This window comes from Neomonachus schauinslandi, chromosome 8 (genome assembly GCF_002201575.2).
Source record: "Neomonachus schauinslandi chromosome 8, ASM220157v2, whole genome shotgun sequence".
NCBI lineage: Eukaryota > Metazoa > Chordata > Mammalia > Carnivora > Phocidae > Neomonachus > Neomonachus schauinslandi.
The window spans coordinates 50,196,913-50,224,734 of NC_058410.1; the positions used below are offsets into that span (position 1 = coordinate 50,196,913).

The following is a 27,822-nucleotide window of genomic DNA, read 5'->3' on the forward strand; positions in this document are numbered from 1 at the left end:
GAGGGAGAAGCAGACTCCCTGCTGAGCAGGGAGCCCGATGTGGGACTCGATCCCGGGACTCCAGGATCATGACCTGAGCCGAAGGCAGTCGCTTAACCAACTGAGCCACCCAGGCGCCCTACTCTTTTTTTTTATTAAAGATTTTTATTTATTTATTTGACAGAGAGACACAGCAAGAGAGGGAACACAAGCAGGGGGAGTGGGAGAGGGAGAAGCAGGCTTCCCACTGAACAGGGAGCCCGATGCGGGGCTCAATCCCAGGACCCTGAGATCATGACCCGAGCTGAAGGCAGACTCTTAACAACTGAGCCACCCAGGCACCCCTCATTTACTCTTAAATATAAAGATTCTTTGGGAACCTCATGAATGAGGACCTCAAACTCCAAAAAGTGAATACTAGTCTGCATTTGAGACACTTTACCCATGCTGAAAACACAAGGCTAAGACTTCCTCTTATTTTTTTTTATTCCTTTGGCACTGAAACGTATACCTTTCTTTATTCCCATCCCCATCCCTAGCATCTAATATAGTACTTAAAGTTGACTTCTTCAAAATACTTATTCAATGCACAAGTCAATGGAATTGCTGTCCCCAAAAGGCTCACTTCCTAACAACCTATATTCAAGCCAATGTTATAATGTAATTAACTTGCCTAATTCTAATAACCAAAACCACATACACAGGTCACAAGCCTTTACCTGTTATGGCAACTACGTTAATCCTCAACTAACAGGCTTTGAATGCCCACCTGAAAACCACAAGGTTGTGTATTAATAGGTGTTCCTGTTATTCCATTTACAGTGGCCAGGGTTTTAGGATGATCATGCTACAGTGGACAGAAAGGGTTGCAGGCAACTAGTTTCCATGCACTTATTATTAGACTTAGAAAAGCTGATCAATTTTGACAGTTCTACTAACTCACTGACTTGGCTTTCCAAAAAATTAAGGATATTTCCAGCTAAATAGAGTAATTATCCAAAGATTAGTGACCAATGATTAATTTATCCTCTTAAGGGACCATAAATAATGGGGATTACATTGTCTTGACATTTTTCCATAACAATTCTCAGTTGCCACCAGACACCTGAAGTTATCATGATGAATTAGAGGAAGAAGACAGATTAATTGGATTAAGCATTACTTTTACTAGATTTTTTTTTCCAAAAAGAGTAATAGTCTGCCTTTTGATTTAAGTGACTCATTATCTGTTTTCTAATCAAAGTTACAAGAAACAACTACCACATATACAAAACTATAACAGCATACATATAACAAATGAATGCAAAGTTATAGAAAACAGTGTGTTTTGAAGTCAATACCAAAAACCTACACTGCTGGGGCGCCTGGGTGGCTCGGTTGGTTGGGCGACTGCCTTCGGCTCGGGTCATGATCCTGGAGTCCCGGGATCGAGTCCCGCATCGGGCTCCCTGCTCGGCGGGGAGTCTGCTTCTCCCTCTGACCCTCACCCCTCTCATGCTCTATCTCATTCTCTCTCTCAAGTAAATAAATAAAATCTTTAAAAAAAAAAAAAAAAACCTACACTGCTATTTTGTGATTCCTGACCTTTGCTATTAGCAAGTCTTTTTCTGCCTGGTGTATTGCCATGGGATTTAAAAGACTGCATGGCTTCTGTTTATCAAACTCTGAGGAAAAAGTGCTTTCGTTGGACTTCCCTTTTCCTCCCCTCCCCATAAGCACTAGATATCAAATGTACTTGTCAGCAAACCAGTACTTCAGGTCATCCTATAGAGCACAACAGGAGACAAGCACGGTCAAAAGACTGCATTAGACCCAGACATTTGTTTTAATACAGACCTTGTAAATGAAGTCAAATGACATTAAAAACAAAACAGTTACTGGAAAGGTAAGAGTGTCTTACCCAAAAAGGCAGATAGCCTCTTCTTACACAACTATCAATTCCCTTTCATCCGCCCCCTGCGCTTACAGGTTCTCCCACCAGGGTCACTGCACTTCCAACACCTTCAGCTGGGCTTGAATCACAGGAGAGCAATTCAGGACCGAGTTCTGAGAGATTACAGCACAGCACGTGAGTCAACACACACGCCCACGTATCGGCTCTGTGCCAAGCTGCTCAATAACAATACTGTTTGACATATCCGTGGTGTTTTATGCATCCATAAGCACAATGACCTTCTACTATCTTGCTGGAGTCTCGCTGCTATGCTGCGTGACACAAAACTAAGGCAAAATACACCTGGGTGTAGCCAGACAGCCGTTTATTACCTGAATTAGGACCAACTCTATTCCCGGCCAGCGAGCACATGTGGACACCTCCTCCTCTCCCTGCCAAACCTCAGAGGTCTAGTGTGACGGAATTACAAGTCAGTCCTATTTCTTAACAAACTGCACAATATTCCACCCTACTCCTAGTCAGAGAACTTAAATTCATTTATACTAGTTTCCTAGTCTTCCTAGACAATTTTTTAAAAAGGGAGCCTACACTGAAAAGAGTTAGCTGTTTTCATTATGAATTGTAAATGAAGTAGCTGACTCAGTTACCAAACTCTGTGAAGACGGATCTACAAGATAACATCTGCCTGTTGAACGGGTTTTCCACCACCGTCAATACCTTACATTTAAATTTGAATTACATAAATTAATTAAAACTATTCTAAGCTATTCTCATAGTCTCTTGGTCTAGAACACCTTGAATATAAGACTTACAGACTAGCTTAATACATCACGGATAAAAGAAAGAGTAAATGCCAATAGCCTTAGAGATTGTGCTAAACTACAGGGGAAAAAAAATAAGTCTTAGGACGACACTTTGGAAATACTTAAGACAATGATAATACAATTCTAACCTTTGGGAAGTTGCAGATCTGAATAAGAAAACTCTAAATGCTAGAAAGACTTTTCAAAGGAATGAAGTTTTGTTACTTTTTTTTTTTTTAAGATTTTATTTATTTATTTGTCAGACAGAGAGAAAGACAGTGAGCACAAGCAGGAGAAGCAGCAGGCAGAGGGAGAAACAGGCTCCCCACTAAGCAAGGAGCCCAATGCAGGACTGGATCTGGGATCACGACCTTGAGCCGAAGGCAGACGCTTTAACCAACTGAGCCACCCAGGCATCCTGAAGTTTTGTTACTTTTAAATAAGATGATTTCAGGGCGCCTGGGTGGCTCAGTTGGTTAAGCAACTGCCTTCGGCTCAGGTCATGATCCTGGAGTCCTGGGATCGAGTCCCACATCGGGCTCCCGGCTCAGCGGGGAGCCTGCTTCTCCCTCTGACCCTATCCCCTCTCATGCTTTTTCTCTCTCTCTGTCAAATAAATAAATAAACAAAATCTTAAAAAAAAAAAAAAATTATAAATAAGATGATTTCAATGGACACTAACTAAACTCCTTAGGAGCAGCCCCCAGGTCTGCTTGAGACAGAATTTCTGGGTTTCTCTTATTATATCATGTTCCCCTTAGAGGCACGTGCTCTTTCCAAAGCTCTACCTCCGGCTTCAGCTTCACTCTGAGGTTCTAGGTTTGCATTTCCAGTTATCTGCTTGACATCATCCCCTGATGTCCTGCTAGCATTTAACACTCAAATGTCTAACATCTGAGTCAGTCTTTCCCTGTCAATTCCTCCTCCTCTTGCCCCTGGTCCTGACAGTGTCTACATCCACAACTGTCTACAGGATGAAAATGTGGGGCTCCCAGTTCAAAAGTCTTAATGCAGACTCCAGATGCAGGCATCATCTCTGCTTCCATGTGACTCTCTACACCCAACATTTGCTAAAATTCCCTCAGTTTATCCTTTAAAATGTCTCACATCTGTCCCTTCCTTCGCATTTCAACTACTGTGCCTCAAATCTCACCCAGCTCTCAGCCAACGACTTTATAATTGGAGTTCCTCCTATTTCCCTCTGCAACCTAGTCACATCTTTTTAAGGCAATACTTCAGATCCCTTCAATATCTTCCCATTGCCTCTTTATTAAATCACATCCAAACTTCTTAACTCGGCATTCAAACCTTCCATTCCCTAGCTCCACCATTCTCTTCCAGCCTTATCTTCTGTGACTTTCCTTACATACATATCCTGGCTCTAGGCAAACCAAACAGCTTGCATTCACTAAATAAGTCCAGTGTGTACTCAGGTATAAAGAGCATGGGTCCTGATGCAGAGACTTAAGCTCAAATCCAGCTCCCACTGCTCACTAGCCTTAGGTGCCTATCTAAAACATGATAATCATAATAGCAGTTATATCGTATAATTATGGGATAGATAAAATATAGAGTAAAGCACAGTAAAACACCCATTATTAGGCTGTCTCCTAGCCTTTGCCTAGGCATCGTACTCTACCTGAAATACCTCTACCTGCTAAATCTGCTGAAGAATCTAGTGATACTTTAAAGCCGAACTCAAAAGCTACCTCCATGAAGCCTTGCCTGATCAGCTCAGAAGTCATTTGGCCTTCCCCTAAAATCTTGTATCCAAAAAAAAAAAAAAAATCTTGTATCTTATTCGTATTGCGTTTAACATGTGTAGCATATTGCCTTAGAGTTATTTACGTTTTTGCCTCTTCTCATAACCTCTCATGTATGGAATACATCAAATTTATTCATTTCCTGCATGACTCCTACTACATAGTCTGTGCTCATAAATGAAATGATTTCTATATCTTTTTAAAAATAAAAGGAAAACATTTTTTAAGCACACATACACCCAAATTAATTAATTAAAGCTATTTTCAACTGAATTGGCTGGGTCAGGAGGAGGCAGAGACAAGACGATAGCACATAGAATGAGACAGGGCTGCTCTTGCAGACTTGATCTTCTCAAGGACAAGGTGTCACCTTGAAGAGTCAGGAAGTCCTTCCAGCCAAGTCTCCAGATGGTTCATTTCCATCCCCATGTTTAACCCCAAAAGAAGGCCTTGATCAACACCTGTCCTGAGAGCACAGGAATGGCAACAAGGGTGTACCCCACCTGCTAGGTGTGTCAGGTGAGAATCTAAAAACAAAAATAATCTCAGGTCTTCCTAGTATTCCCACTTGTGGTAACAAATTTACTCTAACATATTTACTGGTATGTGTCCTCTTGTATTTCCAGATATTATATACAATTGCCAGGACATTTTGCTGCTTCTAAAGGGCTCAAAAACTGGGAAAACACATAGCCCTAAAAGCAATGAAATATAAAGTTAATTTTTAAAAATAGCATTGACACTTATCAAATTAGCAAATACTAATAAAAATTAAACTTAACATTGGTAGGGTTTTCAGGAAGCCAATATATTGCTGGTGCACAGTAAACTGCTTCAAGTTTTCTAAAGAACAATCTGGCAATGTGTAACAAGTGTTATAAAATTGTTCATACCCTTTGAACCAGTAATCTCACTTTTGGACATATACCCCAAGGAAGCAAAAACAATTTCTTTGTTCAAAGATGTATACAGATAGGATACTTATATTGCATAACACTGCCTGCAATTCAAACATCCAGCAAAGGAGGTCTGGTTAGTAATCTAGGATGCAGCAGTATGGCAGAAGGCCACACTTACTGAAAACCTTAAGTAGGGATACTATGTGGTATAGAAAAATGTACCTTAAAAAGAATGTTCACTGGGCGCCTGGGTGGCTCAGTTGGTTAAGCGACTGCCTTCGGCTCAGGTCATGATCCTGGAGTCCCGGGATCGAGTTCCGCATTGGGCTCCCTGCTCGGCAGGGAGTCTGCTTCTCCCTCTGACCCTCCTCCCTCTCATGCTCTCTGTCTCTCATTCTCTCTGTCTCAAATAAATAAATAAAATCTTTAAAAAAAAGAATGTTCACTGAGAAACTGAAAACAAAAGTTTTTTGTAAGATGGTATCAACACTCACTTGGAAGCAAAATATAATCTGAACTGACATGAGACTATTTATGGTCTTTATTCATCGACTTGCTCTGAACACCCATAGATTTTGCTGCAGAAATATCAATGTGTTTGATTACAGGGTGCTGCCTCAGATTGCCCTGTAGGGTGTTAAAAAATTGAGATGTATGTAACAGTTTACTTTTCTAAAATCCAAAAAAATCTGAACCCCAAAGATACATGGCCCCAAGAGCTTCAGGTAAGAGATTGTGGCTCTGTACTAATGACCTCTATACACATGCAAGAACATTTGTATGTATGTATCTGTTATAAATTTAAAGTAAAAGAATTAGTTTGGTATTCCTTGGCTTTCCATTTCCAGCCTATTCCATATTAACATTTTTCTCTGAGTAGAAAGAGATAAAACCTAACACGTACAACTAAAACTCCATACATCTATCACTTATTCCTACAAAACAACTTATTCTCAGGGCAAGTTTACTATTATAGTCATGAAAGTTAATATTTCTAATGCTAATGATGAATTATTTTTAATATTAACATTTTTATTATAAAAGTAACACTTGTTCAACATGGAAAACTTAGAAGCCACAGACAAACCAACAGAAAGTAAGAAATCCAAAAACATGGCACTCAAGGATAACTACGGAGTTGGGGGTGTTGCTGCCAAAGTTTGAGTGCTACATTAGTATAGAACAATGGCAACATTCTGCCCCCATCTGCACTAAAACATCAATTAACTTTGTGGAATAACGTTGTTTAAATAACTATTGACAAATGTGAATCCTTTGAGATGCTGCCATTTGCAAACTGGAACATGAAGTCAAAACTAATAAAAAGGATAATTAAGCAAGATGAAAAGGTTTTTACTATTAAAAAGTCACCAGACTAACCCACTCGACTTGGCATTAATACCAATCTACCCAGAAGAGTCCAGAAATATCTCCATTTAATGAGTAGTGGTTTTCTGTTTTTATAAAGCATAGCTCAGAATTAGTTTTGGATTCAGTCTAAGTTTGTCACAAGAATAAATTTTGACTCTCTGAATACATACAGAACACCTCTTATGCAATTTATTTTTTAGTGGGGCACTTGGGTGGCTCAGTCGTTAAGCGTCTGCCTTCGGCTCAGGTCATGATCTCAGGGTCCTGGGATAGAGCCCTGCATCGGGCTCACCGCTCAGCGGGAAGCCTGCTTCTCCCTCTCCCACTCCCCCTGCTTGTGTTCCCTCTCTCGCTGTCTCTCTGTCAAATAAATAAATAAAATCTTAAAAAAAAAAAAAAATTTACTCTTCAGCAAAAAAAAAAAAGTAATAGCTGAACAACAGACCAATGCATAAACTCTAGTCAGTGATTCTCCTTCTTATGGGAGAGCAGCATTTCTGACCAACATTGTTCCCTCTTGATAAACATAGAAGTCTCATAATCCTTGAAAACTTTAATGCACACCTCCAAAGGTAGTTTACCCTTCAAGTGAGAAACCCTAATATTCAGAAGATAAAGACATGCTTCTGTATTTATCCAGCAGCCAAGATTTTGTCACTTTCCTTTTAGTTGTATAATGGAAATAATTAGGATTCTTTTTCGGTTTTTTAAATACAAAATCATAATCTTGACTATGCTTTTTTAAACTAAATGTGCCTTGGGGTGCCTGGGTGGCTCAGTCGGTTGGGCATCTGTCTTTGGCTCAGGTCATGATCCCAGGGTCCTGGGATTGAGCCCCACACTGGGCTCCCTACTCAGCAGGGAGCCTGCTTCTCCCTCTTCTTCTGCCCCTCCCCCCTGCTCGAGTGTGCTCTCTCTCTCTCTCTCAAATAAATTCTGTAAAAAAAATGAAAATGAACTAAATGTACCTCTCTGGAACTTCTAATATGCTCCTCGGGACGGGGGGGGAATGTCCTGCCTTCTCAGACCCATACACCTCTCCAGACTTAATTTAAGCAGAAACACAGTCTGGTCCGTATGCATTATTTCACATCTGTATTTCATATGTATCCCCATAACTAAAAATTAATGAAATGAAAAAAGACTTCCAACTTGGAAATAAGGCACATCATTTCCTCAGTTTTTTTTTTTTTAGATTTTTTTTTATTTATTTGAGAGAGAGAAAGAGAGAGAGAGCACATGAGAGGGGGGAGGGTCAGAGGGAGAAGCAGACTCCCTGCTGAGCAGGGAGCCCGACGCGGGACTCGATCCAGGGACTCTAGGATCATGACCGGAGCCGAAGGCAGTCGCTTAACCAACTGAGCCACCCAGGCGCCCTCCTCAGTTCTTTTAGCTCTAGTTCCTATTGGCAAGATGGGGAGTTATTTCTGTTGTTACTGAAGAAAGAAAGTATGATCACACACATCTGGTACATGTCCATGTGAAAGTACTGCTTTCCTCCATCGCTCCAGTCTCAGAGGGACTGGCTCTTGTGTGGTGGGTTTGCACAGCTCCCCAGGAGTGCTGGAGTTGCTCATTCTGAATCACTGCCAAGAAAAACACCACGGTTCATGAGCGGCACCAGGCTAGGCTGGTGCTCAGAGCCGTGGTGAGCCAACTGTTCAAGGAGTGTTTGGGAGTTAGTTTGTTTTGTTAAGGTTTGTTTGTTTAATTTGAATATGAGATCAGATCTCTGATTGGATTGTAATAACTCTAAATGGAATTCTATTCCAAAAGCAACTTCCCAGGATTTCTGATAACTTGGGTAGAAGATACTATTAAGGTTCTAGAGAATATATAGGTAATATGAAGAAAATAGTTTCAAGGCAGAAAAAAGGCAGGGTTCTACACTTCAGGACAACTTTAACACAAGTACAAATTTTTACCCAGCTGAAAAGATGCTCTTAAATTCAACATAATAGATGTAAATACTGGTATCATGTGCCGCAACCCTAAACTGTTCAAGTTCCAACTTTCCTATCTATAAATGGAAGTAACAGCACACTACAAGCCTACCTAAAAAACAATGTATGAATATATATGAATGTATATGAAAGCTCTTTATGATAAAGGACTACGCAAATTATCATTTAAATATGAATTATCCTTAAAATGCCATTCATAGAATGGTAGATTAGAATAGGTTGCAATTAGGTTCTCTGTCTTCCACCTTCAGGTTTGTTTTTGTTTTTTAGTTTTTTGGTTTTTGTTTTGTTTTGTTTTTGTAAGCACTCTCTAACCCCAACATGGGGCTCAACCTCACCACTAGGAGATCAAGAGTCACATGCTCTACTGACTGAACCAGCCAGGCACCCCTCTGTCTTCCACTTTAATCTTAATTCATAACTCATTTGAATTCATGCTATTCCCCCCAAACGTTCCAAGTACATCAAAAATGTAACAACAGTTGTATAAAATCATTGTTTTGTCCCATGGTTATGACAAAAGGAATAAAATGGCCAAAAATTTCATCAGAATCTTACAAGGATTAACCACCACACTGAAGAGAGGAGTGGCACACTAATACACACTAATATCTTTTGCATAGAGGCAAAAGATAGCAGGATAAGTTCGGAAAAGTGCAAGGCGTTCAGCGTGGCCAGAGCACAAAGAAGAGAAAGAGGTGAGAGGCAAGGCTAACGGGTCAGGAAAGGGCCAGAACTCGAAGGCTTCTGGTGTACGTAGTAGTAAGTATCACCGATGCCTTTAAACAGAACAATGATATGGTGCTATGTTTTAGAGAAATCACTCATGCATAACTGAGGACAGAGGGACCAGTTAAAGCATTAGGACAATAATTGAGGCATTAATGAAGGCATGAATTAAGACAGCACTAAAGGAAAGAAAGGGGATTGATTTATGAGGCATTTAGGAGGTAAATGTAAAAGGATTTTGTCTAGTTTAACAAAATAGGAAAAGGGAGAAATAAGAAATTAAGATGAATTCAACAAGAGGTGTCAGGCACCGAGAAAATTCGGAAGAAAGGATAGGTTTATTTACAAGTGGGCTGTTGTTTTTGGTGGCAGAAGATTGTATGGGGTGGCTAAAAAAATGCATTCATTTTGAGTATGATATACCTGTATAACTGGAACTGTCAGTTATAATAAATACGGGTCATGAACACAGAGAAGAAATTTGGAAATAACAACCCTAAGAGAGCGGCTGGAGCCATGGGGTGTGTGAGACACCCAAGGAAGATAGGAAGAGTGAAGCCAAGTACATGGCCTGGGATGAGGCCTCATGGAATTGCAATATGGATTCAACAAGAACCCATACAAAAAGATGTAACAAATCACAATAAGAGCACAGAGTACAATTTATTCTAAAAGATACCTCAAAACCCTTCCTGAAGTAATTCTGGAATGCTTTTATTTTTGATTGATTTCATTCTTTGAGCAGTTAATTTTATTGATAAAAGTTCCATGATAAAACACCGACAGGAATACTCATTATTGTATTTGATCAGAATTCATTATATACTACTCACACTGTTTCATCTCGCTCTGAATTCAGAAACATTTTGGAAATGGAGTACAAAATGCTCACATCGTACTCCTTTCTTTATTATTCCAAAATCCTGAAATCATTTTTGTGACTAATGACCTACTGTAACAGCCAGTCCAGGTGAATTTACATGTAATATAAGATTGGATGTTTTAAGATGGAGGAGAACAAAGGAGATTCAAGCATAACAGCCGTAAGTGAGTTCTCTTAGTTTTCAACCTCTTCCAGTACAAATAACAGGCATTTTTCTTATAGCAAAAGATGTATTAGACCATGAACCAGATTGTTCATTCACCATAGTCAGTTCAACAAAACATTAAAAACCTTCCTAGGATATAGAAATTATTAGTTATACAGGCAGCTTTACACACACACACACACACACACACACACACACACAGCCCTTAGCATAAAGACAAGATATAGCAGTTTGGTTCTGAACTATAATCAACTTCCTATAAGTTTAGGTGTAGCAAAAAACTGCAGTGTGTAGATATCAGCATAAATGTAAATGTGAAAACTTTTTTTAAAAAACCTTCAAGAGGGGCACCTGGGTGGCTCAGTCATTGAGCGTCTGCCTTTGGCTCAGGTCATGATCTCAAGGTCCTGGGATTGAACCCCACATCGGGCTCCCTGCTCCGCAGGAAGCCTGCTTCTCCCTCTCCCACTCCCCCTGCTTGTGTTCCCTCTCTGACTCTCTGTCAAATAAATAAAATCTTTTTAAAAAATAATAAATAAATAAATAAATAAAAAACCTTCAAGAGCATGAACTGACTTGAAGTTTCAGAGGTGCCAGCAGGACTATTTTGAGAGATGTTACAAGATGCATTGTTCCCTAAATGGTATTGAAAATCCTACTTTGTGACTGTAACTGTCTGAAGAGCAATCTACCTCATATAGGGAAGGCAAAGTTGCATCAAAGATTGTAGCCAGAGAGCCTCCCTTTGGGGACCTTTTTGATAATCTACTTTTCTTTAAAACTACTGAATTTTGGGGCACCTGGGTGGCTCAGTCGGTTAAGTGTCTGCCTTCGGCTCAGGTCATGATCCCAGGGTCCTGGGATTGAGCCCCACATCGGGCTCCCTGCTTTGCGGGAAGCCTGCTTCTCCCTCTCCCACCCCCCCTGCTTGTGTTCCCTCTCTCGCTGTGTCTCTGTCAAATAAATAAAATCTTTAAAACTACTGAATTTTTAATACCTTGATTTGTACTTTAAATACCCAAGACTGGAGGATAACATGCAGTGTTTCCCAAACTTATTTAACCATAGACCTCCACTTAAAGAAAGGCTATTAAAGAACACAATTTGGAAATTACTGAAAGAAGCAAGAGTCTACTTGACCAAGCCTCTGGATCACAAAGACATAATATCTTCAAAAGGATATCATTAACTACACTAAATACTGATTCTGAAAACATATTTGTTTTAAATAATTTTAAAAGTGAATATACCATTAAAATATTTCTCTTTAGGGAGCCTGGGTGGCTCAGTTGGTTAAGCGACTGCCTTCGGCTCGGGTCATGATCCTGGAGTCCCGGGATCGAGTCCCGCATCGGGCTCCCTGCTCAGCGGGGAGTCTGCTTCTCCCTCTGACCCTCCTCCCTCTCATGCTCTCTGTCTCTCATTCTCTCTGTCTCAAATAAATAAATAAAATCTTAAAAAAAAAAATATTTCTCTTTCTTCCAGAAGAAAACAGATAAGTAAACGAGATTAATACCCTAGTAAGATCCCAGAGTGTCCATAGTGCTATATCTGAAGATAAAAGAACCCTTAATTCTTTATCAGTTCCATGAAGGAACTAAAAATGGGTTTTCTAATATCCAGCACACTTGTGATTTCTAAGGGAAAATACGTTCCAGTTAACTGTAGTAACTGTTTTAGTTTTCCCCAAAGCATCTGATTTACCTGTACACATGTGAACAGGTAAAAGTTTAACTGAAAAGAGACAACTCAAGTTCAGCCTACTCCCTCTGATGCAGCACTATGTGTGAGGCTTATCTCTGAGTATCATGTCACTGGCAGCTAGGACAACATAGTGGGGCTGTGAGGCACTCAACAATTTTCACTCGTTCCACTGCCTAACTTGTAGTTCAGCTTGCTTCCCTTTTCCAGAGTCCTAAATTCACAAAGTAAGATTTATTACCATAGACAAAGAGGCCATCAAATGCCTTTCCCAGCCACCACCATTCACGGGAATTTCCTTAGAATTTCAGCTTTTTAAAATAAGATTTAGTCCTGGGGCGCCTGGGTGGCTCAGTCGTTAAGGGTCTGCCTTCGGCTCAGGTCATGATCTCAGGGTCCTGGGATTGAGCCCCGCATCGGGCTCCCTGCTCAGTGGGAAGCCTGCTTCTCCCTCTCCCACTCCCCCTGCTTGTGTTCCCTCTCTCGCTGTCTCTGTCAAATAAATAAATAAAATCTTAAAAAAAAATAAGATTTAGTCCTGATATATTACAAATGCCTCAGGGAAATATTCTGTTTACTCATTTGTATCCCACAGCAGATCAAAAAATCCTTGGGAACTGCGGACCTTGTTTCTTTCAGTTACCATCTCCAGTGCCCAGCACAGAGAGGGTCAGAAACTTGGTAAACATTTGTAGAATGAATAAGGACTAACATTAAGATGTATAAACTAACCTATAACTTAGTGTGAATGAAAGTCTTCAGGGCCTTTCCTGAGAAGTTCTGGGTAGATCATCAGTTGCATTGAAAGAGTTAAGATAACCCTGAAGAGGACCGCCTGGGTGGCTCAGTCAGTTAAACCTCTGCCTTCAGCTCAGGTCATGATCCCGGGATTCTGGGATCGAGCCCTGCATCAGGCTCTCCGCTCAGTGGTGAGTCTGCTTCTCGCTCTCCCTCTGTGATCTCTCTCGCTCTCTCTCAAATAAATAAATAAAACTTAAAAAGATAGCCCTGAAGAGAAAGCCTGAGAAAGGCTCCTCTTCAGTTCTGTCTGGAAACATCATCATACCATGGATCAGTCTAAAGGAACATCGTTCTTCAAAAGAAACCCCATACTTCAGCTGAATGCCATATGAAATTATCTTCTCATTGGAAGTCCCTCTACAAAAATCTATTTCAGTGAGACATTAACAACTGGCAATCCTTTATGACAGCAAAGTAAGACCAAGAAACAGGGACCTTAATCTTTCAGACTTCTTTTCTAACCCTAGAATTCCTGGTATGGTACTCAATCAATTGCTAATGCTTGAATTAATCAACAACATAAAGAAGCTGGATTAGCAGAAGGTTATCCAGCCAATGCAAATGATCAATCATTAAAAACCCAGTTTCTGGAGTCAGATAAAAGTGAGGTTGAATCCTGGCTCCACTGCTTACTCTGTAAGCCTGAGTTTCCACATACGAAAAGAAAGATATTTATTAAGCCTATAACGTGGAGTTGCAGTAAGGTTTAAATAGGAATATATACAGTTCTTTGCACTGGGCCTGGCACACAGTTAGTTCTCAAGAAAAGTGAGCCATCATTTAGAAACCTAGATTCACATTCCACCACTACCTCCCTATGTATCCTTGGGCTCATCACTAGGAAGAAGCCAATGAAAACAAAATTAAGGACTCTCTAATGCTGGGATTATCAATCATAAATAAGGTAAAAGAAAATGGATCAAAACTTTTTGAAAAATAAACACCTTAAACAATTCAGATAGTTTTTGGCTTTGTACTTGAAGCTTGCATATGTTTAATCACAAATGACTCAGCATCAGAATACCAAAATGAAAAAGCCTGAACAGGCACACTTCAGGTATTCTCAAATACTTCAGTGCCTGTGGTGAAGGCTGGACTTTATGAAACACCTGTATATGTTGGGGGTGGGGGCGCAGGTCTCTGTATTAAATGGCTTAAAGACAATCTTGTTACCTTTTTTTTTTCCCCCCACAGATGAGGTTAAATCTTTTTTCTTCCTTAGACCTTAAAATTCATCAGTTTCAGCTCTGTATAGCATAGCATCCAAGTAAAGGTCACTGTTCAATCTAGCAGCTGTGTTATACAGAACCATTACAAGTGCATAGGCAGGCACCCAGAGAGCAGGCTGGTTCTCTGTCACCACTTACCCTGCAGTGGGCACCTTTGTGCGAGGGCACAGCCATACACAGCAGTCATGCAGATAAGCACAAAGATCTTCAGTATTTAACTGGCATACCTGTATAACTATTTATACAATATACACCCACACATACACAAACATGACAAAGTTGTCAGGATTTAACTGAGTAAATGAAGAAGGATATTCATCAAAAAATGAAAATACAGAGCTTCAAAAAGTTCAAGGGAGCAGGTTCCTGTCCCCTCCCCCACCCTCAGCTGGCCAGTACTGGGATATTGTAGCCAACAGGAATTTGGGGGATGGGAGGTAGGTGGAGGCTTCAACACTGTAAAACTCCCATCCCTGGAAAAACTATGGCCTTTCCCCAATAGTTGCTCACTCACACACTCACTCTCAAAATGAAGATAGGAGAAAAAAAACCCACAGACAGCAAATGACCTACTCACCTGAGTCTGCAAGAACAGGGGTAAACAAACTGTTGTCTTGTTTGAACTGCATTAAAAATCTGTAATCCCAGACAAGAATATACTATATGCTAAAGGAACCAGTCTGAAAATGTTGACTGTCAATTCTGCCTCCTTGAGCTTTTCCCTACCAGATACCCAATGCTCATATAAAAAATTATTTTTTGTTCAATATTGCATATGCATATCAATCCTGCTGAACTTTACAACAGTTGCCTTCCATTAAAAATAAATACAGGACATTACATTTCTAACACTGTGACCTGCGAAACACCATAGTTCAAGAGCTATTTAAGGGAACAGAAATTCCAGGTTAAATATGGTATATTACCACATGTGCAGAGACAATGTACAAGAATATTCATTGCAGCACTGTTTATATTAAGTCTGGAAGTAATCTAAATGGCTATTAAAGAGAGAATGCATTAGTAAAGTATAATACATTCATACAATGGAAAACCTTGAGTTAAAATGTAAAGATTTTAAGCTACCAGTTCAAATTGAGGTATTATGTGGATAAACTGCAAACGACGCAGAGTAGAAGAAAAGCTGCAGAATGATACATGTAATACTATTTATATAAGGTTTTAAAACTCCCAACATTACCTCTGCCTTAGAATTTGTTGGAACAGTCTTGCATGTTCCTTGTATGTACACTAAATACCTAAGGAATATTCACTCTAAAAATAGAAAAGGTTAAAAAAAAAAAAAAAGACTATTAATCATATAAAGTTTCCCCAATGGCAGGGAGGAACCTTATTTAGTACTGGAAGTCACTTAACCCTTTAAGTCATAAGATGTGTGCTCTATCTCCATACTACTACTCACCAAGACACTATTTTACCAAGCCTCAGTTTGCTCACCTACATGGGGTTGATAACACCTGCCTCGCAGGTTGAAGTGAAATAATGCATGTAAAAGAGTTTATACAAAAGGTCTTGGACTTGTTTTTTGCCTATCAGTCAAGAGATCACACAATAACGCCCTACAGGGAAAAAAAAAAATGTTGAGTCTGCACTTTTTCACCTAGTCTCGTATATGGTTAAATATGACAAAGAACACAACAGGAAAGGGCAACCCCTCACCTTCCTCCTTCCAGTCCCTGATCTGGCTTGCCTCCTATGCTTTCTATAATTAGCGCGCATTGCCCCCCCCCCCAAAAAAAAACCACGAAACCGTGACTCTTGCAGGGCTCCCTTCGGAACTCCCCGTGATCTTGGAATAAATCCCTTTAATCTCACCAACCCTGCCGCCCTTCACCACAGACACCCCTCTGCAGCCCCGGAGGCAGATGAACGAAAACCCAACGGTCATGGCCACATAAGAGACCGTAAAAATCACAGTGCGATGTTGTTGGGTTTGAAAGGTTCTGTTTGTTTTCAAAAATTAAGAGGAAAGTATACCGTAGACTCTTAAACCCTACTCTCAGAAAGAAGATCTGGGCAAATAAGTTCTGCGACTTGTTTCCAAACACACCGTCCCCACATCTGGATCCAATACAAAGCCAGGAACACCGAGGCCCCTGGAGTGGCAGGCTGCATTTGCAATGGGGCAGACCCACCTCTCACACCCGCCCACACACAGGCACCCACCGAGGCGCAGATGCCGGCGCCGACACACACTCCGCACGCGGGATGCTCTCAGAGGCCCCGTGCCCGCTCTCCCCGCACTCCCGGCTGGCGCGGCGGGCTCCGAGCCTCACCTGTCTTGAAGACCATCTTGTCATCGTCCTTGGACCCGAAGGTCTTCAGCATGGCCACGAAGAGCACCCCGCAGGCGTTCTGGATGCCGAACACCGACCCATTGCACCACATGGCGGCAAACATCACCAGCCAGCCCCAGCCGCCCTCGGGAGGCTGCGGGGGCTCAGCGCCCGCCGGCCCCGTCAGCTCTACCTCCACCTTCTCGACGGACGCCTCGGGGCCGTCCGAGGGTCCCGGGCCGGGCAGCGGAGCGGCCCCCACCGTAGGTGCGGGGCCTGGTGGCTGCGCCTCGCTCGTCCCCTGCGCGGCGGCGGGCTCCTCGGGGAAGGGCACCATGGCCCGAGGCGGCCCCCTCGGGCGCCAGGGGAGCGCGAGGGGTGCGAGTCCCCGGCGAGCTCGCGGAGGAGCTGCCGAGCGCCGAGCCCACGGGCTGGTGAGGCCGAGGCGAGGGCGGCGGAGCCCCGGGTGGGCCGTCAGCGCAAGGCGCGGAGGCTGCCGCGAGGAGGAAGGCGGAGGCGAGCGAGCACCTCACAGCCCAGGGACTCGGGCCTCCAGTGCACAGCCCCACACCTGCCACTGCGGCGGGGGCCCACCAGCCGGCTCTTAAAGACGCCCCCCACCCCGCTGGCTGGGGGCGTGGCTGGAGCGGGACGTGCCCCAGACTCTCGAGATGATTGGGCTTCAGGAGAGCGGAGGCGGGGCCCACCCGCCTGGAGGAGCCAAGACCCAGGTGCCCGCGGGTGGCCGTCTCTGCGCGCGCGCCTGCGGCAAGGCCTCCTCCTACCCAGTAGGGGGTCATAGATGTGTAGGTTATCTCGCCTCAAAGTGTTAACGGAAGGAGCGCGAATCCTCCTAGGTACAGGCTGGGTGTGTCATCACACAGCAGTACGGGAGCTTCTTTAGCCTTAGCTCACTGACAGTTTCACAACCAAACTAACATTGCCTCTTTGTTTTTGTTTTGCTTTTTGGCATTCACCTCTTATTACTAATTATAATATATAAGCTACGTAATGCCACCTGCTTACCTAAAAGAAAGTCAGAAGAGGACTTATTGAATTATTTCTCCTGCTTTCACACAATTTCCTATAAATACTTGGCATATTAAAGATGCCCATTTTGTAAGACGCAGACTACATAATACCAAAGCCTTCAAATAACATTTTTGACAGCTGAAAAACATTACTTTTAAACTACAGCACAGTTGTTTTCACTTTAAACATAAATGAGCACGTATATTCAACTCCTCTGTCTCCCCGAAGCATGGAGCAGCAATGTATGTGAAAGAAAGGAAGAATAGCCGTGCAATATTGAGCACACTTCTTAATTTCTCAGTTACTCAGATTCTTCACTTCAAAGTCAAAATATACTAGTTATTTTGTGTGCCCACCACTACGGTGGAGTACAGAGATGAGTGTGATTGATCATATTTCTTCCTCTCCCTGTTAATAAACTAGTAGGAGAAAATCCTGGGTTAGAATAGGAGGCTCAGATGGTATTATAATACATATATAACGAACAGGAGTGAGATGGAACCATAAAATTCTCTTCAAAACACTATAGAAGAGCTTCTACAGCAAGTCGTCATGGAGCTGAGCCCCAAATCAAACAGGTAACTTGAGTGGGCAAAGATAGGGGAAGAGCATTCTAGGTAGAGAAAATCGCCTAAGCTATGGAAAGCAGGGTGTGCTTGAAGAATAGGGGACATAGCTCAAACAAAATGTGTCTTAGGGATAGGGTTAGAATAATAGACTAAGATGAGTCATACAAGTGCACCAAAATGAATGCACAGGATGTTAATCCAGCATTGTTGGAAAATAAGGAAAAGTGGAAGCAAAGATATGCATCAGTGGCTGGTTGATTAAATACATACTACATAATCTCTAGAAGTTATGTTGTTTACCTCTATTGACTTTGAAAGTTATCCACAACATTTTTTTTTTTAAGATTTTATTTATTTATTTGTCAGAGAGAACACAAGCAGAGGGAGAGGCAGGCAGAGGGAGAAGCAGGCTCCCCGCCGAGCAAGGAGCCCGATGTGGGACTCGATCCCAGGACCCTGGGATCATGACCTGAGCCGAAGGCAGCCGCTTAACCGACTGAGCCACCCAGGCGTCCCTCCACAACATTTTATTTAGCAAAGAAAGGACATCATTAAAAAAGGTATGGAGTATAACACAAAGTATAAAATAAGTATCCATAAAGTATATTAAGTCTTCCTCTCAAAACCCATAATCCCAGTCTAATCATTAAAAAAAAAAATTAGACAAGGGCGCCTGGGTGGCTCAGTCGGTTAAGCCTCAAACTCTTGATGTTGGCTCAGATCATGATCTCAGGGTTGTGAGACTGAGCCCCTGATCAGGCTCTGCACTGGGGATGGAACTTGCTTAAGATTCTCTCTCTGCCCCTACCCCTGCTCCTGCAGGCACAAGCTCTCTCTCTCTCTCAAAAAAAATTAGGGGCACCTGGGTGGCTCAGGTGGTTAAGAGTCTGACTTCAGCTCAGGTCGTGATCCCAGGGTCCTGGGATGGAGCCCCAGGTTGGGCTCCCTTCTCAGCAGGGAGCCTGCTTCTCCCTCTCCCCCTGCCCCTATGCCCACTGGCACTCACACACACACACTCTCTCTCTCTCAAATAAATAAATAAAATCTTTTTTAAAAAATTAGACAAGTCTCAATTGAGGGACATTCTATAAAATACCAGACCAGTACTTCTCAATACTGTTAAAGTCGTCAAATCAAGGAAAATCTGAGAAACTGTCAGATCCAAGAGGAACTGAAGGCAGTGTGACGACTAAATGGAATGTGGCATCCTAGATGTAATCCTGGAACAGAAAAAGGACATTAGGTAAAAACTAAGGAATTCCAGGGGTGCCTGAGTGGCTCAGTCGGTTAAGCAGCTGCCTTCAGCTCGGGTCATGATCCCAGGGTCCTGGGATCGAGCCCCGCATCAGGCTCCCTGCTCGGCGGAGAGCCTGCTTCTCCTTCTCCCTCTGTCTGCCGCTCTGCCTACTTGTGCTCTCTATCTGTTAAATAAATAAATAAAAATCTTTAAAGAAAAAAAAAAAACTAAGGAAATCTGAATAAAATAAAATAAATTGTTAATATTGGCTCAATAATTGTAACAAATGTGGAATACAAATTACGATGTTAATAAGAGAATTGGGTGAAGAGGTATGGGAACTCTGTATTATCTTTGCAATTTTTCTATAAATCTAAAACTGTTCTAAAAATAAAATTTGTTTTTTTATTTTTATTTTTTTAAATAAGCTCTAGGCCCAACATCGGGCTTGAATTTACAATATTGAGATCAAGAGTCACGTGCTCCACCAACCGAATCAGCCAGGAGCCCCTAAAGTTTATTTTTTAAAAGTCTGTGTATCATGATTCCATTCTTGTAAAAATATGTATATATGTACGTAACAATTTTTAAACATGATACTGTTTATTTTTAAGTTTCACTTTATATATGATTGTTATATGTATAGCATATATAATGTTATTTCTAAGCATTATATAATGTGCTTTATTTTCAGATTAAAGTTTGACATTTTTCACGGGGATTGATTTAAGAATAACTTGGACTTAAAGGATTAAAAAGTTAATGCCCACAAACCACTTAGACAGTGCCTGGCACACAGCAAGCTCTTATGAAATGTTAGCAGTTACTACCATTATTATTACTATTGATGACATCAATGATTCCTTCCAGTGACTTCCCAATACCAGCATTTTACTGGAATCAAGCAATTTAAATGGATGTTTACATTTTTATAAATACAACTTTTATTTAATCACAAATATATCAAGTTAGGAAATTAAAATATGAAAACATTGAAATTTAGGAGCTTAGATGTCCTTGTCCTCAACTATTATGTTATCTATTCCTTAAAGAGAAATTTATCTCCCACCAGTTACTCTTTCCCCAACTCACAAAAGGCACCACTTAAAAAATCTGATACTAGGTCTACAACACAAATAATTGGAAAGATATTCCATGCTCATGGAATGGAAGAAGTAATACTGTTAACATGTCCATACTACCCAAAGCAAACTACAGATTCAATGCTATCCCCATCAAAATACCAATGACATTTTTCATAGAACTAGAACAAATAATCCTAAAATTTGTGTGGTGCCACAAAAGATGCTGAATAGCCAAAGCAATCTTGAGAAAGAAGCACAAAGCTCCCTAATTTCAAACAATACTACAAAGCTATAGTAATCAAAATAGTAGGATACTGGCACAAAAACAGATCAATAGAATAGAATAGAAAGTCCAGAAGTAAACTCATGCACATGAGGTCAACTAATCTATGACAAAGGAGGCAAGAATATACAATAGGGAAAAGACAATCTCTTCGGGCGCCTGGGTGGCTCAGTTGGTTAAGCGACTGCCTTCGGCTCAGGTCATGATCCTGGAGTCCCAGGATCGAGTCCCGCATCGGGCTCCCTGCTCGGCAGGGAGTCTGCTTCTCCCTCTGACCCTCCTCCCTCTCATGCTCTCTGTCTCTCATTCTCTCTCTCAAATAAATAAATAAAATCTTTAAAAAAAAAAAAAAATCTCTTCAATAAATGGTGTTGGGAAAACTGAACAGCTACATACAAAAGAATAAAACTGAACCACTATCTTACACCATATACAAAAATAAGTTCAAAATGGATTTAATTTTTTTAAAGATATTTTTTATTTATTTATTTGACAGAGAGATAGAGAGCACAAGTAGGCAGAGTGGCAGGCAGAGGGAAAGGGAGAAGCAGGCTCTCCGCTGAGCAGGGAGCCCGATGCGGGGCTCGATCCCAGGACCCTGGTATCATGACCTGAGCCGAAGGCAGCCGCTTAACCAACTGAGCCACCTAGGCGCCCCAAAAATGGATTTAAGATTCAAATATAAGACCTGAAATCATAAAACTCCTAGAAGAAAACATAGGCAGTAAGCTCTTTGACATTAGTTTTAACAGTATTTTTTTGGACCGGTCTCCTCAGGCAAGGCAACAAAAGCTAAAATAAACAAATAGAATTACATCAAACTAAAAACCTTTTGCACAGCAAAATAAACCATGAACAAAATGAAAAGGCAACCTGCTGAGTGGGGCAAGATATTTGCAAATCATACATCCACTAAGGAGTGAATATCCAAAATATATAAAGAATTTATACAAATTAATATCAAAAAAACAATTTAAAAATGGGCAAAGGACTTGAATATACATTTTTCCAATGAAGGTATACAGATGGTCAAAAGACACGTGAAAACACGGTCAACATCACTAATCAAGGAAATGCAAGTCAAAACCACAATGAGATATCATCTCACACACACCTGTCAAAATGGCTAAAATCAACAACACAAGAAATAACAGGTGTTGGCAAGGATGTGGAGAAAAGGAAAACCCTGTGCACTGTTGGTGGGAACATAAATTGGTGCAGCCACTCTGGAAAACAGTATGGAGATTCCTCAAAAAAATTAAAAATAGAACTACCATACAATCTAGCAGTTCCACTTCTAAGTATCTATCCAAAGAAAACAAAAACATTCAAAGAGATATATGCATCCCTATGTAATGCAGCATTATTTACAATAGTCAAGATATGGAAGCAACCTAGGGACGCCTGGATGGCTCAGTCGATTAAGCATCTGCCTTTGGTTCAGGTCGTGATCCCAGAGTCCTGAGATCAAGTCCAACATCGGGTTCCCTGCTCGGCAGGGAGCCTGCTTCTCCCTCTGCCTGCCGCTCCCCCTGCTTGTGTGCTCTCTCTCTCTGACAAATAAATAAATTCTTTAAAATACATATAAAAAGTAAATTAAAAAAAGATATGGAAGTAACCTAAGTGTCCATCAGTAGATGAATGGGTGCATATATGTCATGGAATATTACTCAGCCATGAAAAAAGAATGAATCTTGCCATTTGCTACAACATAGATGGACCCAGAGGGTATTATGCTAAGTGAAATAAGTCATACAGACAAAGAAAATACTGTATTATTTCACTTATATGTGGAACCTAAAAAAAAAAACAAATGAACAAACAAAACTGAAACAGACTCATAGATAGGAGAAACATACTGTTAATTACCAGAGTGGGGAGCGGCTGGAGGTTGGAGAATGGGTGAAATAGGTGAAGGGGGGATTAAGAAGTGCAAACTTCCAGTTATAACCATGGAGATGTAATGTACAGCATAGGGAATATAGTCAATAATATTATAATAACTGTATGGTGACAGATGGTAACAAGACTTATGGTGGAGGTCATTCATAATGCATAGTAATATTCAATCATTATGATGAACACCTGAAACCAATAGGATATTGTATCCTTGGTGATCATGTATCCTGTCAATTATACTATAATTAAAAAATTAATCTGACACAAATCTCTCTCTCATTACCAACTTGATCTGTTTGGAATTATTGGCTCATTTACACCAGAGCAAATTATTCTTCTAGTCTATGGTCTGAGTAAAGGGCATATACTGAAGATTACCAATAAAAACAGAAGTTCGGGGCACCTGGGTGGCTCAGTCGTTAAGCGTCTGCCTTCGGCTCAGGTCATGATCCCAGGGTCCTAGGATCGAGTCCCACATCCGGCTCCCTGCTCAGCAGGAAGCCTGCTTCTCCCTCTCCCACTCCCTCTGCTTGTGTTCCTGCTCTCGCTATCTCTCTCTCTGTCAAATAAATAATAAAAAAAAAAAAACACAGAAGTTCCAGTCTAGTTAAGCCACAGATCGGCTTCTCCTTCATCTCCACTGTTTTGCTTTTCTCAAATTCCTAAATGGGTGAAAGAAAAGATGTCATGATGTGAAATGAAATAATCAAACAAAACACTTTTTAAAAAATAATAAAGTGCCATAAACATTAAAAGTCAAGAGTTAGGGGCACCTGGGTGGCTCAGTTGGTTAAAGCATCTGCCTTCGGCTCAGGTCATGATCCCAGGGTCCTGGGATCAAGCCCCGCATCAGACCCCCTCCTCAGCAGGGAGCCTGCTTCTCTCTCTCCCACTCCCCCTGCTTGTGTTCCTTCTCTTGCTGTGTCTCTCTCTGTCAAATAAATAAATAAAATCTTTTTTTAAAAAAAGTCGAGTTATTTTAGGTTTCTATGCTCCTTGAAAAAGATATTCTGGACCCCCAGTTGGAGGCTGGGTTGAAATCTTATTAAATCTGGCAAGTTTGTGCTTGGCATTTTGTTTTTCTATATCAAAGGGGGAAACTTGAATCAGATTTTCTTGTCTGAATGTTTTTTACAAGAAAGTTTTTACTTTTATTTTTTTTTAAGATTTTATTTATTTGAGAGGGGGAGGGGGAGAGCTTGGGCGGGGGGGGGGGGGAGGGGGAGGGACAGAAGGAGAAGCAGACTCCTCGCTGAGTAGGGAGCCAGATGACAAACTCAATCCCAGGACCCTGGGATCATGACCTGAGCCAAAGGCAGATGTTTAACCCACTGAGCCACCCAGGCTCCTGAAAGTTTTCACTTCTAAATGCCAATAAGCCACTGACTGAAGCAAAGACTTCTGTGTGAAGAGAAACTACATTCTATTTCTATGTCTACACCTGCCACTAACTTACATCATGCTATTGGATTGACCTCTTGCTTCACGTTCTCTATCTGAAAATATGGAACTGTTCATATATAACTACCTCATAATAATGGTACGTTCCCTAATGAGTTCCTATTTATTAAGCACGTGGTGATCATGAGATAAAAGGATTTATAAAATACAAAACATTATAATTGTTCTTTAACTCTAAATGCCAGCAGTAACTTCATGGTTAGGCCTTTTCATCTATAGTTTATATTAAACTTATTATTTATAGGAATGTCTGGGTGGCTCAGTCCTGGGATCTGAGTCCCACTTCGGGCTCCTTGCTTAGCAGGGAGTCTACTTCTCCCTCTGCCTGCCGTTCTCCCTGCTTGTGCTCGCACTCCCTCTGACAAACAAATAAATAAAATTAAACTTATTATTTATAAACTATTTATTAAAATATCCTTACTTGACTCCTCACTCTAGTCAGAAATGTCATTCTTTCCTATTTAGGAGGGTCTCATTTTTTAGCTAAATGTTAACACTTTCCACTCTCCAAGAAATGTTCTCCCTCTAGTCCAGTTCAGCATAAATGCTCCTTAAACATCTGAGTTGAACTGAATATGCTAAATACTAAAGTACTAAGTTATGTGGTCATGGACTTCCAGTTATGCTCTATGAAATCCAGTACATAATACATGCTTTAAGGCCATTTTAATTACTGTTTTAAATCTAGTAGCCAACAATAGCTTTGGACTGCCTTGGTGGCTATGGACAAATTCTAACACATAATCTTTCTGGGTCTCTATTCTCCAAATCACAAAATAGGTATAGTACTATCATGGTGATTATTTGGTAGGAAGTTGGGAACTGCTACAATAAAATCAAATTTAAATATGCATACACAGATATGTGACCTAGAAATCTTTTTGTGAATGCTTTGATTAAAAACACATGCACAGGGGTGCCTAGGTGGCTCAGTCATTAAGTGTCTGCCTTCGGATCAGGTCATGATCCCAGGGTCCTGGGATCAAGGCCCACATCAGGCTCTCTGCTCAGCGGGAAGTCTGCTTCTCCCTCTCCCACTCCCCCTGCTTGTGTTCCCTCTCTCATTGTGTCTCTGTCAAATAAATAAATAAAATCTTAAAAAAAAAAAATAAAAAAACACATGCACAGAGATTCTTCAACACTGACTTGTACAAATGATAAATGAGGATTTTAATGCTTAAAACTGCACTTTATAAATGACACTGAATCAACTCTCTGACCTCCACTTCCTCACCTCTTTTAAAAATCTCCTCAATCTACTCCTCCCCTAGAATCCCCTAATCCTCCCAAATCTAGGCTAATAAACTAGGGCTCCTCCTTTATATACCTCTACCCTAGGTAGGGGCCCAGGGCAGGCTGCCCTCACACGTATTTTGATTTGAAGCTACTTAGGAAGGAGTGGTGCAAGCACACTCAGACCCTCCTCTGTCTCCCTGAAAGGAGGAAATAAATCTCCCACATGAAAAATACCCACCCTATACAAAGAAGTTAAAAAAAAAAAAAACCCTTGTCACCAGAGATAGGGACTTTAAAGTTGAGAAGCCATAAAAGAAAACCTTTTACTTTTTACTAATCCACTACCTTAGCCCAAATTCCACTTAGAATTCCTTTCTAATTAAAAATCCCAAACACCTCTTTTCCTTATCCTGTAAATTCCTCACAAATTTGTTTCTTTGTCTAAAATGTATAAAAACTGCCTGCCTTGGTCATTTCTTTAGATCTCAATTTCATTACTGGGCCTCCAAGTGCACATAATAAAAGTGCTTTCTTTCTCCTGTTAATCTGTCTCATGTAAATTGAATTCTTACTCCAGCTGGAAGAACTTGAAGAGTAGAGGAAGAATTCTCCCTCCCCTACATCTAGTTCCCTCAAATACAATCCTGCCAATTCCAGCTCCAGAAGGTCTTCTGACTGGCCCCCTCTGCTCCATCTAGCTGTGGTTCCCTAATGATTCCTTATCATTTCACATGGACCACCAAAATGACCTCCTAACTAGTCTTGCTGCCGAAATCTCTGCCTCACCAATTCGTCTTCTACACTATCTCTGCCCAAACTCTGTTCTCCAGGCTTAAGACCAGCTCCTTGTTTAAAGAACAGGTATAGACAACTCTATGCCTGACATCCTGTAGACCCTGCTTTTGAAATGACTTCCTTTCCCCTTTTCTGAATGGTGACAGAGACAAGCCCAAGGAGACTACCCACTGAGCACAGAGCCCAATGCGGGGCTCACTCTCACAACCCTGAGATCACAACCTGAACTGAAACCAAGAGTCGGAGGCTTACCCAACTGGGATACCCAGGCATCCCTAACTGGTGTTTTTCTAAGAAAAGATTAGGACATAAAATGAGAGACACCAGGGAAAGGCCAATGTGAAGATAAAGGAGAAGGGAAGCATTTGTGAGCCAAAGAGAATGGTCTCAGAAGAAACCAAACCTGCTGACACCTTGAACTTGGACTTCTAGCTTCCAGAGCTGTGAGAAAATTTTTTGTTGTTTGAGCACTGCAGATTGTGATATTTTGTTATGGAAGTCCTAGTAAACTAATATACATCATAAAGCACAATTTTATATCTTGCATTTTCTTCATTTAACCCTCATATCACAAATAATTTCCCATATTATTAAATATTCTTTGGGTCACCTGGGTGGCCCAGTCAGCTACATGTCTGACTCTTGGTTTCAGCTCATGTCATGATCTCAGGGTTGTGGAATTGAGCCCACATAGGGCTCCGTGCTTAGTGTGGAGTCTGCTTGAAATTCTCTCTCCCTCTCCTGCTCATGCTCGTTCAATCTCTCTCTCTAAAATAAATAGATTTTTTAAAAAAATATTCTTCAAAAATATGATGTTTGGTGGCTATAAAGTATTCTACTATAGAGATAGACCATAATTTATTTAATCATTTCCTATCACTGCATGTTATTTCAGGTTTTCACTATTATAAATAATGCTGCAGTAAACATCCTTGCACACAAATCTTTGTCTGCATCTCGATAATTTTTTAGGATAGAGCTCTAGATGTGGGATTACTGGCAAAAAGCCTATGAATACTTTAAGGCTCTTAATACACTGCTAAATTTCTGAAAGATTTTATTTATTCATCTGAGACAGAGACAGAGAGAGAGAGAGAGAGCACAAGCTGGGGGAGAGGCAGAAGGAGAGGGAGGAGCAGATTCCCCAATGAGCTGGGAGCCCAGCATGGGGCTCGATCCCAGGAAATTTTAAAGCAACTTTATCAATTCACACTGTCACCAATGCTACATAAGAATGCCCACATTAGGGGCGCCGGGCTGGCTCAGTTGGTGGAGCATGCAACTCTTGATCTCAGGGTTGTGAGCTCAAGTCCCACATTGGGTGTAGAGATTACTTAAAAATAAAATCTTTTAAAAAAAGAGCGAGAGAATACCCATATTAGTGTACCTCAGAAAGTATTGAATAATATGATTACTTTTAAATCCTGCCAAGTTAGGATTAAAATGAAATCTCAATGTTAGTTTATGTTTCAGATCTGTGGTTATGAGTGAGAAAGATCATATTTATTGACCACCTGTGTATCCTTTTTCATAAATCATCTCTAGTTATTCTCCACATTTTCCCACAGGGAAATTGATGTTTTTCTTATTGCTGTTTATGGGTATTTCTCCATATAGGTCCCATACATTTCTTGCTAGAATTAGTCCCAGGCATTTCATTCCATGTTATCCTTGCTTTTGTGAATGAATTTTTTCCATGAGAACTTCTAACTCGTTATTGCTATTATAGTAAATGGCAATCAAGTT

At 41.0% G+C, this 27,822-nt stretch overlaps 1 protein-coding gene across 1 annotated transcript in view; it reads right to left on the reverse strand.

Moving 5' to 3' along the window:
- The window catches only part of SLC16A10 (solute carrier family 16 member 10), a 114,417-nt gene extending 97,601 nt beyond the window's left edge, over positions 1-16,816 (reverse strand). The window contains exon 1 of the mRNA XM_021693377.1: positions 16,480-16,816. Within this exon, the coding sequence (XP_021549052.1) occupies positions 16,480-16,816 (337 nt within the window). The remainder of the gene's footprint in view (positions 1-16,479) is intronic.
- Positions 16,817-27,822: the final 11,006 nt, after the last annotated feature.